The 15,842-nt window shown below is 32.7% G+C and overlaps 3 protein-coding genes across 4 annotated transcripts; 2 read left to right on the forward strand and 1 right to left on the reverse strand.

The window, feature by feature from the left end:
* The first annotated feature begins 416 nt into the window (after positions 1-416).
* Positions 417-3,479, forward strand: LOC106720460 (zinc finger protein 622). Its single transcript, XM_045686704.1, has 6 exons — positions 417-1,010; positions 1,419-1,619; positions 1,942-2,096; positions 2,254-2,394; positions 2,784-2,912; positions 3,255-3,479. The coding sequence occupies exons 1-6, from the start codon at positions 561-563 to the stop codon at positions 3,364-3,366; spliced, it is 1,188 nt and encodes a 395-aa protein (XP_045542660.1). The 5' UTR covers positions 417-560; the 3' UTR covers positions 3,367-3,479.
* A 3,210-nt stretch (positions 3,480-6,689) lies between these two features.
* Positions 6,690-9,699, forward strand: LOC106720458 (zinc finger protein 622). 2 transcript variants are annotated; one of them, XM_045686702.1, is made up of 6 exons: positions 6,690-7,307; positions 7,534-7,734; positions 8,056-8,210; positions 8,369-8,509; positions 8,775-8,903; positions 9,340-9,698. In XM_045686702.1, exons 1-6 carry the CDS (start codon positions 6,801-6,803, stop codon positions 9,449-9,451), a joined length of 1,245 nt encoding a protein of 414 aa, XP_045542658.1. In that variant the 5' UTR covers positions 6,690-6,800; the 3' UTR covers positions 9,452-9,698. The 2 variants fall into 2 exon arrangements, with proteins under 2 accessions (XP_045542658.1, XP_045542659.1); XM_045686703.1 differs by lacking the exon at positions 7,534-7,734 and having other exon boundaries at positions 9,340-9,699.
* Positions 9,700-11,340: 1,641 nt separating this feature from the next.
* On the reverse strand, positions 11,341-14,497 carry LOC106720430 (arginase, hepatic). The gene is made up of 6 exons (XM_014515131.2): positions 14,272-14,497; positions 13,750-13,938; positions 13,054-13,240; positions 12,212-12,322; positions 11,933-12,060; positions 11,341-11,668 (listed from the first exon to the last, which is right to left on the reverse strand). The coding sequence occupies exons 1-6, from the start codon at positions 14,444-14,446 to the stop codon at positions 11,436-11,438; spliced, it is 1,023 nt and encodes a 340-aa protein (XP_014370617.2). The 5' UTR covers positions 14,447-14,497; the 3' UTR covers positions 11,341-11,435.
* Positions 14,498-15,842: the final 1,345 nt, after the last annotated feature.

Consider the following 15,842-nt stretch of genomic DNA (forward strand, 5'->3'; position numbering starts at 1 on the left):
GTTCAAAGAGTATGTAACGTCTGAAATGTACTGTCCACAAAGTAAGTATTTAAATACTTTCTTCTTCGTAGCTGCAGTCTTTTCAGACTTGGTCGTGGTCATCAAGTATCGGCTCAAGTATCGGTGATCCGCTTTACGAGGCGCCGCCACTCCTCCCTACTGTCTTCCTTTGTACATTCGTGCAGTTTAATACTTTATGTAATACTATTTCTTAGAATTAGTTTTTTTTTTAAATAGAGGTTACTTTGTTCGACATTACTATAATAAATTATTTTCTTTTGTTTCACTTTATTTCCACTCCGCTTACTTGTGATTGCTAAATGTGATATTTAAATTGTCGAGCTAAATATTTTACATCTATACTATCTTTAATAATCTGTATTTTTCAAAATGTCATTTCATTTTCTTATCATTCATTGTCAATACTGTGTCACGCAATTTTAAAACGGATTTTCATTAAAATGTTTTAACCTAACCATTGATTTTTTCAACAAATAGTTTTTTATTTACTCGGTATTAAGTGTAAAATTTTTGAAACTAAAAAATCTGTGTTGAATAAAATGCCTGATTCCTACACGTGCATCACTTGTCAGGTTCTGTTTAAAACAGCTGACTTACAAAGGGAGCATTATAAATTAGATTGGCATAGATACAATTTAAAAAGAAAAGTTGCATCAATTCCTCCAGTTACACTAGAAGAATTTGAACAACGGGCAAAAGAACACAAGGAGTCAGCTGAAGCGGTAAGAGATGAATCGGCCTATTGCAAATGTTGTTCAAAATTGTTCAATACAAAGAATGCTTACAACAATCATCTCAATAGTAAAAAACATAAGCAAGCTGAAGAAAAAAGTATAAAAGAGGGAAATGATGACCATAGTAATCTTTCTGATACTGATAGTTTTGTTAAAATTGATAATGTGATCAAGAATGAACCTGAAAAGTTTGTTGTTGTAAAGCCTGTTGGTTCGGGAGATGAAGATATTGAGACTGATTCAGAAATTGAAGAGGTACGTTTAATTAGAATTAAGTATCTTATCTATATATATAAAAGAAAGTTGTGTTAGTTACACCATTTATAACTCAAGAACGGCTGAATCGATTTGACTGATTGGTGATTGACTGGTGGGCAGGTAGCTTAGAACCAGGAAAAGGACATAGGATAAATTTTACCCCGTTTTCTATTTTTTTTTATTCTGCGCGGACGGAGCCGCGGGTAAAAGCTAGTTAGGTATAAAAACGTCTATATGTGCCATCCAATATTTGAATTTATTCCATAATAACAATGGCAATAAATGTTATGATATCATTTTATATGTATGGTACTAATACAATCAAATATAAACAAACTTTATTTGAGTAAACCGAGAATTAAGTTAAAAATATGCAAAATCGTTAACAAAAACATTAATTTTCAGCTTGATTCAGATGAATGGGATGAATGCCGTATTAAAGAAAGTGATTCACTAATCAAGCCGAGGGACTGTCTGTTTTGTACACACCATAGCAAAAATATGGTTAAAAACCTGAAGCACATGTCCGAAGTACATTCTTTCTTTATCCCAGATGTGGAGTATTGTGTTGATGTCAAAGGTCTATTGTTATATTTGGGTGAAAAGGTAAAATGTGTTTTAAATTTCGACAACAATTTTAGCAGTTACTTAATAAATTTATTTTGTTGGTTCTGTTACTGTGTCTAACTGTGAATTTCAACTGCTGTAATACCAATACAAAACATTGTTAGCTCTGTTTCTTCAGGTGTTTGGACTCAATTGGCCTAATGCGAAAAAATCCAATAAAACACTATTTTTTTCAAAGATAATAAATGAGACAATAGTAAATGTATAGGTGTTTTGGCAGTTTTAAAACCCACCATAAGATAAGTAAATTATTATTAGAGTGTTTAATTACTGAGATTCATATTAACTTTATTTGATATAGATTTCACAAGGATATATGTGTCTTTGGTGCAATGAGACAGGGCGTACTTTCTATTCAATGGAAGCTGCCCGAGGACACATGATTGATAAAGGACATTGTAAAATGTTACATGAAGGACTTGCTTTAGCAGAATATGCAGATTTTTATGACTATAGGTAATTTCTTTGAAATACTAAAAGTGTTATCAAATTACTTATTTTATTATGCTAAAATAAAACACAAAAAATACAGTAATTTATTATCAATACTTTATGTATCAAATATTTCAATGTTTTTTCTTAAATCTCTTTATTAATGCAAAAAAAACTTTAGCTCTTCATATCCTGACCACAAAGAGGGTGAAGAAAACATGGATGTGGATAATGAAGTGGAGGAGCCAGCAAACTTGGAAGAATCTGATTACCAACTGGTCCTTCCTTCTGGTGTTGTTGTTGGACACAGGTCTCTTATGAGGTAATTTATTTTTTCAATAATATGTCTATTATTGTCTAGAATCAAAAGGATGAAATTAACAATAAAAAATTTCTCTTCAAGAAAGAAAGAAGGGTGGAAAATTTACTATATCTGGTATTTATGGCATAAGTACAAATATTTTTGGACACTGAACATTTGAAATGTAATGTATTTTGATGTGAAACATCTATAGGATCACTTGTAAACCGAATCGTTTGCGTGGCGACGCTTGCCATGGCGACGGGTCGCCAAGCTATACTGAGGTATACATATATATTTTATGTGTTTAGTTTAATAATATTTAATATTATTTATTATTATTATTATCATTATCATTATTATATAAAGGATATTTCAAAGTATAAAGCATAATTGTGTTGACATTCTAGGTATTACAAGCAGAATTTGACGCACAACAGTCAAGTCCTAGTTAAGAAGTCTGACCGCAAGTTACACAGGCTGCTTGGTGTTTATAAAGCCTTAGGATGGGCACCAAAGGAGCAAGCGATAGCTGCCAAGTAAGTGTTGTAAAATTTATTATATAAAGCCAATTAATAATAATTAGTAAAAGTGTACTTTTACTGCTATACAGAGTTATTAACATTATCTAGGTGAGATCTAATGTTGGTATACTAAAGTACTACTAACCATAACATGAGTTGTCACTACCAGAACATCCGTAAAAAAACATTTTGTAATTCCTCTAGTTAAAAATACACTATGTTCTTGTACAAGTACTTAAGCAATGCAAACACACTGATAATACACGCATACCATGAATTTTTTGTCCATTTCCTACAATCCAGGTTATTGAAATCAAGTAAAACATGTGTGGACTGAACATGTTGCATTTATTACAGGAAAGCGCGTGATATCCACTTCATGAAGAGGGTTCAGGCCAAGTGGCAGATGAAGCTGTCATTGAAGACCAACAAGTTCCAAAAGCATTACCGGCCTCAAGTTAACTTCTAGAACTTTCTACGATATTCTAAATTTTTGTTAAGCAATATAATTACATTTATTCAATCATTTAACATTCTAAATATTATTTGAAGTTTCCACTAGTGAAACACAGGAATAAAAACATTTCATTGAATATCTGGGGGTCTAGTACAAATATTTGTGATAGTCACCTTTGTATCGTCAATTATGTCAAAATGTGTGTACTTTGTCTGATAGGGGGCGCTGCACAAACTTTAATACAAATTTTGTCTACGACTATACAAGTGTCACATATATTCATGTTAGGCCCACTTTATCTAATGCAAATAATATACTTGCATAGATATTAATCATAATATTGTAAATAAAATTTTCTTTTGGTAGTAATCATCAAAAGATCCATTCTGTTACAATATTTCATAAAATAAATATATGGGTTTAAAACTTAAATTTGACCGAAAATCTTAAAGTTTAAAAAACGTCCGTATTTGTCATTTTTTTATTAATCCAAACTTCGCTGATTGATCACTGAAATAAATATATGATCAGAAAATTATTTGAAGAACTGTCTAAAACTGAGAAAAATAAATATAATAAACCTATTAAGTAAACTTCCTATTTTATCCTGTTCCTCGTATTGCTGTTTATTACACTACTGTTATGAATAACAATAACAATTTTAAAAGAGGTAATTACTACCCGTTAGTGGTCAAGATTTGCCTAGTTTTCTCCACAGTATCCCATGAATCCTTCCTACTGATTACCGACTTTCCCCCGGGATCGCTCCCGTCAACTGCACCTGTTAATGTTAATAAAAGGAATTATAAAGCACCGCACATATTTACATAAACATGAAATATATATATTTTTATATTGTAAAAGCTAGCGCTTGACCACGATCCCACCCGATGAAGTGATGATGTACTCCAAAGATGGTACGCGCTAGCTTTGTAAATGTCTATTTACTGCACTCTTGAACGCCCCCACGTCGTACTTGGACGGAAAAACGATAAGATGAACTCGCTCTTTTGGCGGCGTTGAATCGCACAAGATTGGCCTAGCCCCAAGAGACTGCCTCGAGTGCACTGTTTGTAACAAGTCTTTGAATTAGGAAACTTTGGCAACCGAAAATTATGTGTTGGATCGTTCCTTCTTCTGCTTGATAGTGTATATATTGGTTGTTGTAACAATACCTAGTCTTGCTAGGTGTGACGGCGCAGTATTATGGCCAAATCTTCATCTGTTTATTGTTGTAATGAAATCTCGACTTTCATTAGTTTTCAATCATACCATGGTTTAATAGGTAGGTTATCTTGGATATTTCCATACCTCTTTCCCTTGTTTTCATGGTCTTTCTTCCACATTTCCGTCCACAGAGTATAAATGTTTTCCTTAATATTTACAAATTAATCAGTAAAAGGAACGGATAGTGAGTCCGTAGCATCAATATTGTTTATAGCTTTACACGCAGCTTTGTCAGCGTTTTCGTTGCCGGTTATGCCTTTATGTGAAGGCACCCACATAAAAGCTATATTTACATTCATAAGATGATATTTATACAATAGTTCTTTTATATTATAACAAGATGTAATTGGGTTTTATAATTTACAGAAACATTACTTAGACTCTGAATCAAGCCTAAAGAATCAGTTATTATTAAAAATATTTACAGTTATTAATTAGAGAAATTCGCAGTAAGGCCTGATAAACAGCATAAGCCTCTGCAGTAAAAATGGAACAAGATTCATTTAATACAAAGCTTTGAGAAAACACGGCCTTTGAATCATAAAAAGATACATGAACATGGTTATTCCCTTTGCTGCCAACAGTATATATATATATGTAGTTATAATATGTATTATTTTGTTACAAAAACTGCATCATATTGGAATTTTCTTATTTTTTTTAACGCTATATAAACCGCAGTGGTTTGTCACTAGCGCTAAAGTGACCGTCTTGCGTACATAAGTAATGTTTTAGCTTGCGCTTAATGTTTTTTTGTGTTAAGCATTTTACCAAACCTGAGGGAAGTTCATTCATTAATCTAGAATCGATGTAACTTGCCGTGCGCTCGCCGTACACATTTTTTGCTCCGATAATACAAAACTGCTTAAGAGTTGTCGACCGCGTGCATAAAGATGTTCAATTTTAGTTAAAATTTTTTCATCAAAAAAATATTCTTTTAATATTACATATTTTATTTTTGTATGGATTGGTAAGATAATACAGTGATTGAACATTTTCTACTAACTACCTAATCCATATTGTATATAGGATTCAGTCAATGCGTGATAGAGCATTAGTTTTACTTTGAATGGTATACGGTCTTTTAGAACAGTTATGTTTGCTAGAAAACACCTAAATCTGTTGCATACAAAATCAATATGGTTAATCCAATTAAATTTAAAGCAACCAAATCCTGGACCTTTACGAAGAGTCTAATCAAGCAGTACTAGGGTCGCCGTCCGCAGCTGAGTACTTCCAAAATTTTACGGGCGAGGACGAGCCGTTGTCAGGAGAGGCCGTATTAGATGGTAACACTGTGCGGGTGGCATAACGGTAGGTTATTGTTATTTGTCTACAAAGGAGGTCACGTGAGTAAAAATCTTTTCCAATGTAGAGATGGGCTTAAACGTTAAAAATTAATAATACTGCTAAATGCTAGTAATAATTAACGCTTAAAATTAGCAGTTATTTTTAGCTACTGTTAAATTTATCACGGACAGATTGTTACATAATTAATTCTCATTTCCTTCATACTTTTCACAGGCTTAGGACGGACAACTTTTCTGTTGTTATCTAATAGGTATAACACACACGTAAATTGTGTATATTTACGTGTTAGTTATCTAGTAATGAAGATCAGTCTTTATTTAATACTAATTAAATATACCATTTCCAAATTCAACAGTTAACAGTTAGTTAAATCAACTCGACTATATAACAATCTCTCTGTCTGAAGAGTGAACACTGAACAGAAAATTAACAGTTGCTAAGTTGAAAACAATTTAATTGAGAGAGACGGAACGAACATCATTGTCATCGCGTCCTTTCCTTTCCTTTGTTTCGTAGTCCTGCACTGCGCCCTGCAGTAGTGGGATAAAGGGAGACAAATATATAGCCGTTCATCACTGCTCCGCTGCCATTATTTTTATCTGTGTTGTTGTGACTACTATATTTAACAACTATCTCAGAATTTATTTAACAGGTGTAGACACTAAAAAAACAGCTTCAATTTAGCAGCTTATTAATTTTAGACCCATCTCTATTCCAATGGTCGGGGAATGATTACAACATTTTCGAACGGTACGACGCAACACTCAACGAACATTTTTCGTTCAGTTACTCTTTGAGCGCGGCGTAATAATACGTCTTGGCGAGTTGGGAGACGTTTCTTTTTCTAACAATATTTTGATCTAACCATTAAATTTTTCAACAAATAGTTTTTTATCTAGTAATTAATAATGAAGTGTAAATATTTTGAAACTAAAAAAACTGTGGTGATAAAAACGCCTGATTTCTACACGTGCATCACTTGTCAGGTTCTGTTCAAAACAGCTGACTTGCAAAAGGAGCATTATAAATTAGATTGGCATAGATACAATTTAAACAGAAAAGTTGCATCAATTCTTCCAGTTACACTAGAAGAATTTGAAAAACGCGCAAAAGAACACAAGGAGTCAGCTGAAGCGGTACGAGATGAGTCAGCCTATTGCACATATTGTTCAAAATTGTTCAACACAAAGAACGCTTACAACAATCATCTCAATAGTAAAAAGCATAAGCAAGCTGAAGAAAAAAGTATAAAAGAGGGAAACGATGACCATAGTAATCATTCTGATACTGAAAGTTTTGTTAAAATTGATAATGTAGATAATCTTCCTATCAAGAATGAACCTGAAAAGTTTGTTGTTGTAAAGCCTGTTGGTTCGGGAGATGAAGACATTGAAACTGATTCAGAAATTGAAGAGGTACGTTTTATTAGAATTAAGTATTAGGTATAAAAATGTCAATATGTGCCATCCAATATTTGAATGATTCAGATATTGTAATAACATTGCGCAATGATATTAAATGTTATGATATCATTTTATACGTATGGTACTAATAGAATCAAATATTAACAAACTTAATATGAATAAACTAAGAATTATATAAAAAATATGCAAAATCTTTAACAAAAATATTAATTTTCAGCTTGATTCAGATGAATGGGATGAATGCCGTATAAAAGAAAGTGATTCGCTAATCAAGCCGAGGGATTGTCTGTTTTGTTCACACCATAGCAAAAATATGGTTAAAAACCTGAAGCACATGTCTGAAGTACATTCTTTCTTTATCCCGGATGTGGAGTATTGTGTTGATGTCAAAGGTCTATTGTTATATTTGGGTGAAAAGGTAAAATGTGTTTTAAATTTTGACAATCAATTTAGTTACTTAATGATTTTATTTTTTTTGACTTGTTCTATTATTGTGTAACTGTGAATTTCAACTGCTGTAATACCAATACAAAACATTGTTAGCTCTGTTTTTGGGTGTTTGGACTCAATTTGCCTAATGTGAAAAAATCCAATAAAACACTATTTTTTTCAAAGATAATGAATGAGTCAATAGTAAATGTATAGGTGTTTTTGCAGTTTTAAAACCCACCATTAGACACGTAAATTATTATTATTAGTGTTTAATTAATGAGATTCATATTAACTTTATTTCATATAGATTTCACAAGGATACATGTGTCTTTGGTGCAATGAGACAGGGCGTACTTTCTATTCATTGGAAGCTGCCCGAGGACACATGATTGATAAAGGACATTGTAAAATGTTACACGAAGGACTTGCTTTAGCGGAATATGCAGATTTTTATGACTATAGGTAATTTCTTTGAAATACTAAAAGTGTTATCAAATTACTTATTTTATTATGCTAAAATAAAACACAAGAAATACGGTAATTTATTATCATTACTTTATGTATCAAATATTTCAATGTATTTTCCTAAATCTCTTTATTAATGCAAAAAAAATCTTTAGCTCTTCATATCCTGACCACAAAGAGGGTGAAGAAAACATGGATGTAGATAATGAAGTGGAGGAGCCAGCAAACTTGGAAGAATCTGATTACCAACTTGTCCTACCTTCTGGTGTTCTTGTTGGACACAGATCTCTTATGAGGTAATTTATTTTTTTAATAATTATGTCTATGCCATGCATAAACTTCTGATAGAATTGAAATGATGAAATTAACATTTTTTTTTTCACTTCAACATAGAGTAGAAAGAAGGATAGATTTTTTTTTATTTATGGTATTTAAAGCATAAGTACAAGTATTTTTGTTCACTGAACATTTAAAATGTGTTATATTTTTTTAATAGTTCTTGTATTCAAATTTTGTAAAGGATATTTCAAAGTATAAAGCATAATTGTGTTGACATTCTAGGTATTACAAGCAGAATTTGACACACAACAGTCAAGTCCTAGTTAAGAAGTCTGACCGCAAGTTACACAGGCTGCTAGGTGTTTATAAAGCCTTAGGATGGGCACCAAAGGAGCAAGCGTTAGCTGCCAAGTAAGTGTTGTAAATTTTATTATATAAAGCCAATTAATAATAATAACGATCTAGGTAAGATCTAATGTTGATATGCTGAAGTACTAATAACCAATAACATGAGTTATCACTACCAGAAAATCCGTAAAAAAACATTTTGTAATTCCCATAATTAAAAAAGACACTATATTTTTGTACAAGTGCTTAAGCAATGCAAACACACTAATAATCCGCGCGCAATTAAAAAAAATAATAAGTATCCTATGTATTCTTCCAGACTATGTTCTACATCTGTGCTAAATTTCATCACGATCCATTGAGCCGTTCCGGAGATACATTCAAACAAATAACCATCCATCTAAACATTCACATTTATAATATTAGTAAGATTACTTACAATCCAGGTTTTTTAAGTCAACTAAACATATGTGTACTGAAAATGTTGCATTTATTACAGGAAAGCGCGTGATATCCATTTCATGAAGAGGGTTCAGGCCAAGTGGCAGATGAAACTGTCATTGAAAAGCAACAAGTTCCAGAAGCATTACCGGCCTCAAGTTAACTTCTAGAACTTTCTACAATATTCTAAATTTTTGTTAAGCAATATAATTACATTATTCAATCATTTAACATTCTAAATATTATTTGAAGTTTCCACTAGTGAAACACAGGAATAAAAACATTTCCTCATCTGTTTCATTGAATTTCTTTGGGTCTATACAAATATTTGTGACAATCACCTTTGTATCGTCAATTATGTCAAAATGTGTGTACTTTAAGTCCGATAGGAGGCGCTGTACAGACTTTAATACAAATTTTGTCGATGACGATACGATTGTCACATATATTCATGCAAAATTAATTAATTAATTGCCCATTTATGTAATGCAATTAATATTAATCATAATATTGTAAATATTTTTTTTTGGCAGGAATCATTAAAAGATCCATTTTCTTGTTACAATATTTCATGAAATAAATCTATGGGTTTAAAATTTAAATTTGATCGATAATCTTAAAGTTAAAAAGTTCATATTTGACATTTGTGGCATTTATTTTTGGATTAATCCAAACTTTGCTATTTGATTCCTGAAATCAATATACGATCAGTAAATTATTTGAAGAACTGACTTAAACTGAGTAAAAAAAATATTCAATAGTCCGCGTCCTCTAAACAATAAATCATATTTTTCGATTGTTATAGCCATTTGTAATGCTTACAGGGATTTGTTGAAGCAATGCTGGTATCAAAAATAAAAATGTTAAATAATTTCTGTTCTTTTATTAATCCTTTTTAAAATTATTTAATTAGGTTATAAAAATAAGTACAATGCAATAATCACATAATCGGAAGTTGTCAAAACAGACGCAAAAAGGCGCTAACATATTAGCGGTCTTGCTTGAACGGAAAAACGGATAAATCTGATACAGTTTCCGGATATCGAGGACTGAGTAAATAACAAACATATTTTCTTAATTGATAGAGAGAAATAACACTACATTTGTAGTGTTTTTCTTAAATGTTTTTGTATTAAAAAAATCGTATCCGTCGTTACGTATTCGTTTTTTATAAGTTAGAGTTAAGTTGTGAAATTAAAAACCGATTCAAAAATAGAGCTCGTAAATATTTTATTTTTCTTTAGTTGTCCCAACCTTTACGTATTCATATTTCAGTTTGCTGCCATTGTCACCTACTGTTGGCTTCTCAAGTATAGTCCATGGTATTTTTATTGGATTTCTGTCGATTTTCAAACTAATTCTGTACAACGGCAGCACATTGACTTTACCATTTAAATAATGTGATATAGATTTCGAAAGAGCTTCGTTTATAACGTATTTGGAATCTATATCTTTGACGTTTTCTATATATTTTTGTATGATGTTTTTCATTTCTTCTTCCGTTTGATTTTTTTCTGAATGCTCTGTTGTTGATTCTAAACAGCTTCCTACTGCGATAAGTCCTAGCATCTGGAAATTTTATAAAAATAAAAACAATAAGGGATTTGACTCTACCATAATAAAAAAAAAAAATAAGAACTACAGAACATTATTTTGATACAAAAAAGAAAACTTACCACCAGGTTAAAAATCATCTTGATTCCATAACGTAACTGATTAAAGTATATTGTTCAGAAGTTAAGGTTCAATTCAATTATTATAAACAATGAAACTATTCAATCAGACTTCCATCACATTTCGATACGGTTATTAGGAATGACTATAAAACAAACTTTGTGTCTTGTTGTAATAGGAGATTAGAAATTTTAGTATCTTTGCATGAAGGCGAATATATTTTTTTATAAAATAATATATTTTCTCTGTGTTATTATATATAGTGTTTACTTCTTTAAAGTTTTTCATTTCATTATTTATAAGATAAAATAAAACAAGACATAATATTAAATACATGTTTAATATGCTAAATGTTAAAGTTTTGGTGCTGTTATTTTTATAACAATAAAAAAAAAAACTAGCACCCAAATTTTTGCACAAATCTTTGCCGTCGTTGGTTCCCACCACTTCTTAGTTTAACTGAATTTGTCCCTATAAAACTTAATGGTGCGTTTGTACTGGCAAGTCTAGGACGCCTCGAGGCGCAGTGCCTCGTCTGGAGAACCCCAAAGCTGCCTTCAGGACGCACAGACCTGCTTCTATTGTGCGCTTTCTGTCATAATCGTTGCCGAGCGCTGGATTTATTTCCACTAAGTCAATAGCTCGTAGTCTTCCCGTCGCATGTATTATTTCCATCAAGTTAATTGCTTCTCGAAGAGAAAGTCCACCTCTCACTAATAAAGTAACATGTGTTTGTTAAAAATAGGAACACAAAGATTATCACTAACTAAAATAGTACTGTTTTGTATATTCCGTGTCAATCGATAACGATTTTTTACCAGCATGATCGGTTATGAGCTATTTTCAGTAGTTTTTTTTTTATAATTTGGAATCATTACGTCACTATTCTGCAGCCAGTCTAGCTATTATTACAATATAACATGCTTTTTCAAGGCGGGAAAATTAATAAGTTACGCTAGTTCTTGTGTGGTTTTTACCTGGTGTTCCCGTGCTGGGTGCTTCTAGCGCGTCTAAGGAATCGATGTCAAAGCTCACATGAATCGGTTTTTTCATTTCAGGATCTAAAACGTTCAATATATGCTGAATAGATTTCCTTATGCCATGTCTGAAATTATATTGAATATTTAAAATGGGGATTTTTGAACTTTGGTTGATCTTCTAACTTAAGTTAAATAAAGAAGAATTGTTGGCTATCATAAAATTTTAGTTGTAATACGATATTCTAAGAACAAGAATATTTTCTAATATAAACTTACTCCTCAATATCTTCCATTGCAAAGGCCGGTACTTTATATTTTTCGATCGCTAATCTTTCATATTCATCTACGGATCGGAGTCCTATGTATCCCAGGTTCTTAATTGAAAACCTGAAAGTTTTAAAGTATTTATTTCAAATATCACAATAAACAAATCTGAAATACTACGGGTTTAATAGAGAATGGAGAGATTCCAAAGTTTAAAACCTGATTATAAAATTTGCAAGCTAATTTAAACTAGAGTTAACACATTCGTTGCTACGGACTCTCCTAGGATTTTTTTCGCGAGGTACTGACCGTCGTTTTTTTGCTTCCACTATAGAATGTGTTTAAAACTTTATATTGAAATGAAGTTTTTAATTCATTCGACGAAAGGCGAAAGTACTGAAAATGTTAATGAGTGAGCTTATATTTTTTGATGAAAAAGCAAAGAATGATGAAAGCGCGAAAGATATGATGCGTTGTAGATGCTTTTCCAACCTATATGTAAGTTAGTCAAAGGAAAAAAGAAGTAATAAAAGCATCCACACTCGTTAGACGTAACTTGACTTAATGTCCTATGTCCCCGTAGTGGGGCAGAGGGCGTCCACAATGCGCCGCCAGCTCGCTCTATCTTGGGCTCTGCGTTTGGTCTCGAGCCATGTCAGCTCGATTGTCTTCATGTCGGCTAGACATGTTCGTTAGACGTAACACAGAAGTAAAATAGATTTTCGTCTCTATCTCGAGAATTTAGTAATGTAGATCGCGATAACAAGTCTTTTGACAAAATAGACGCTACTTTGTCTTTTTCGCAACTACTATAAAAGGTATAATTGTTGGTATATATTTTGGTATGTACTTACTTGGGCACTTGCCAATCCATGGTGGGTAGGTAGGGCCAGTAATCTGCCAGCTCTTTTACGAGTAGCGCGACGGGCATGCCGTGTACAGACCCGGAGCCCGACGTCTTGTTGGTATTAATGTCTGCGTGCGCGTCCACCCAGATCAGGATCATGTCTTGGTTCACTTTATAGTGTCCGTCTACTGTGCCTAGTTACATAATTATCCAATATTTTAAAGGGCGGAGCCAGACTTTTCTGATCCATTTGACGGTATTTTATGAAGAGAATTTTATATAATTACGATAATTGAGATTTGATAATTCAGTCCAAGTTCGCTTTGACATAAGTAAAGATATTACTGGGATTTACATGTCCGATTAACTGGAAAAAGTCATCAACGAATTGGAGGAGAAAATTAGGGCTTGTGAACATGTGGAAGTTAATCCCTAAGCAATTTCCCGAACCGGCCAATCGTGTCCAAATAATTGAGTACGTCAAAAAAAGATTTATTTCCTGTGCTAGTTCCGTAGCTAACGACGCGAATCAGTGCGCGTCGGGTTACTTCTAAATGATCAAAGGAGCCGAGGACTTCGTTATAAGCTTTATTTATTTCCGATATCGATATGTCTTCACTCGTAAGGATATTGTTTTACTTACTAATACAATTTTAGATGAACATTAAAAAAATCTTCGAATATAAGTTGTAATAAAACTCACCAACCCCTATAGAATGATCTCCACCGATGGTGACAGCCACTCTTCCGTCCTTGAGCACTTGTGACACGCGCTCCGACAGTTTCTTGTTACAGGCCGATACCTGAGAGAGATGGCTCATGTTGTCCACCTTCACTTCGGCCTCAGTTGTCGTCGTGTCAATGTCTCCGTAATCCTTGACATCCAGACCGTCTGTATTTTAACTTGAATTTTGTTAATAAGACAAAGAACTTATAATATTATATGACTTATGTCGGCGACTGCCAATATAAAATACTCTAAATTGATCCATGCGACTACTATTCATCGCAAGAGTCGAAATGATGTAAATACTACAATATATTTCTGTAAAAGCGACTCTTATGATTGATTGTTGCTTATAATAGCAGCGGTGGTAAAGCTAAAAACATGACATGCAATCTGAACGAAACACATAAAATACAGACACAACTTGGATGACACCAGAGGATGTTTTTTGCTATAATCTTATAAATTTAACAGGCGAATAAAATAGTATACAATTACCTATTGTTTGAAGATGGTTTATCAAGCCAGCAGATCTCATAGCTGCCGGGGCAACGCTCACACCGTACTTCTTTTGCCCCTTCTCGAATGGCACTCCGATAATACCGACATTCTTCAAAGGCTCCCATTTTTGAGCTTGACTCATCATTCTGATAAATAATTTTACGGAATTCATTATTTATTTAAAACAAATAGTGTACTAAACGAATGCTTAACTACTACTAAACAATGTGTAACAAACTGAATGGGAGTAGAGTTTATCTTTATCATTTCTACTGGGTCAAAAGGTTGGGTCTCAAATACTTAAATTCTTGTAACATTTACATCACAATTTAGATTATATGAAAATAAATAAACATAATCTAACAATTTCTTTATATCGCTTTTTCCTATCTGTCAATATGTTAAGATTTAAAAAAATATTTTAATTTTTATCGGCATCTTTTGCGCACAAATCGATAATTCTTTCGCCATGATGACCTTGTCCATTTGATAAGACCAATGTCAAGGTCTTTAACTTAAATTTGTATAAAACATGATAATAATAAAGAAAAAAAACTATACTATATTTAAATAAAAAAAGATATTTTATATCAATTTTATTTTACTATTAAAGAAATAATTAAATAAAAAACTGCTGGAACTTACATATGTTGTGCTGTCTAAAGGAAAACCGTTTGTTGTGTTTATCGTTTCTCACACTATAGAACTGTAAATCCACATTCGTTGCGTATTTATGGAAGTGTATGGTAAGCAACATCGTAATTTATGCTAATTTTCGACCGAATATAGGCGCGTCCAATTGTATTTAGTGTTGATTTCATAATTAAACAACCACGTTAAGTTAAACAGGCGTTAAGTTAAACATTTTAAATGACAAAAGAAAAAAATCATCGAAACATATTCAAAATTAGTATATATAAAAATAGATAATTCGGTTCCATTCTTTCTTGAAAGCTAGATATTTGAGCTTCTTGTGATATGAATCTCATGGGCGACTCGTAAGCGTTATTAATCCAATATTCATAGGGTCCGATAACAGTGAACACGTTGTACGTGGCGTCGGACGACGCAGACATCGAGGCACATGGAAATGATACTATTCCAATAACTACAGAGCCCAACAGTACCGGCCCTCCCTCACCGAATTGATCCACGTAAGTTCTCAAATTCGAATCCTTCTCTATACCACATACACAATTAATCCAATTTGAATTTATACAAGACACCTTTTGGTAAACTTGCTTCTGTATGGCTATCACTCGTCTATTTATCTTCCCGAAGCCGACCGCGACCAATTCGGCTTTCTTTAACTTCTTATAGTTCAAAGTACCGATTCGAGGCCGGCTGACCAACGATTCGAGGAGAGGTTTCACGGTCAGAACGAGACCGATATTGTTATGCATTCTGATTGCATCACTAGTGGTATTCGGTTTTAATTGGAAGGAGTATTCGCCGTGTCTTCTTTTAAAAGCGATTGTGAATACGTTATTGTTTACGGAGATTCTGTCGAAAGCGGCTATGGTTACCGCTACGTATTTTAAGTCGTTTTTGAGGCATTTACCGGAGGT

This window comes from Papilio machaon, chromosome 3 (genome assembly GCF_912999745.1).
Source record: "Papilio machaon chromosome 3, ilPapMach1.1, whole genome shotgun sequence".
NCBI classification, from domain to species: Eukaryota; Metazoa; Arthropoda; class Insecta; order Lepidoptera; family Papilionidae; genus Papilio; species Papilio machaon.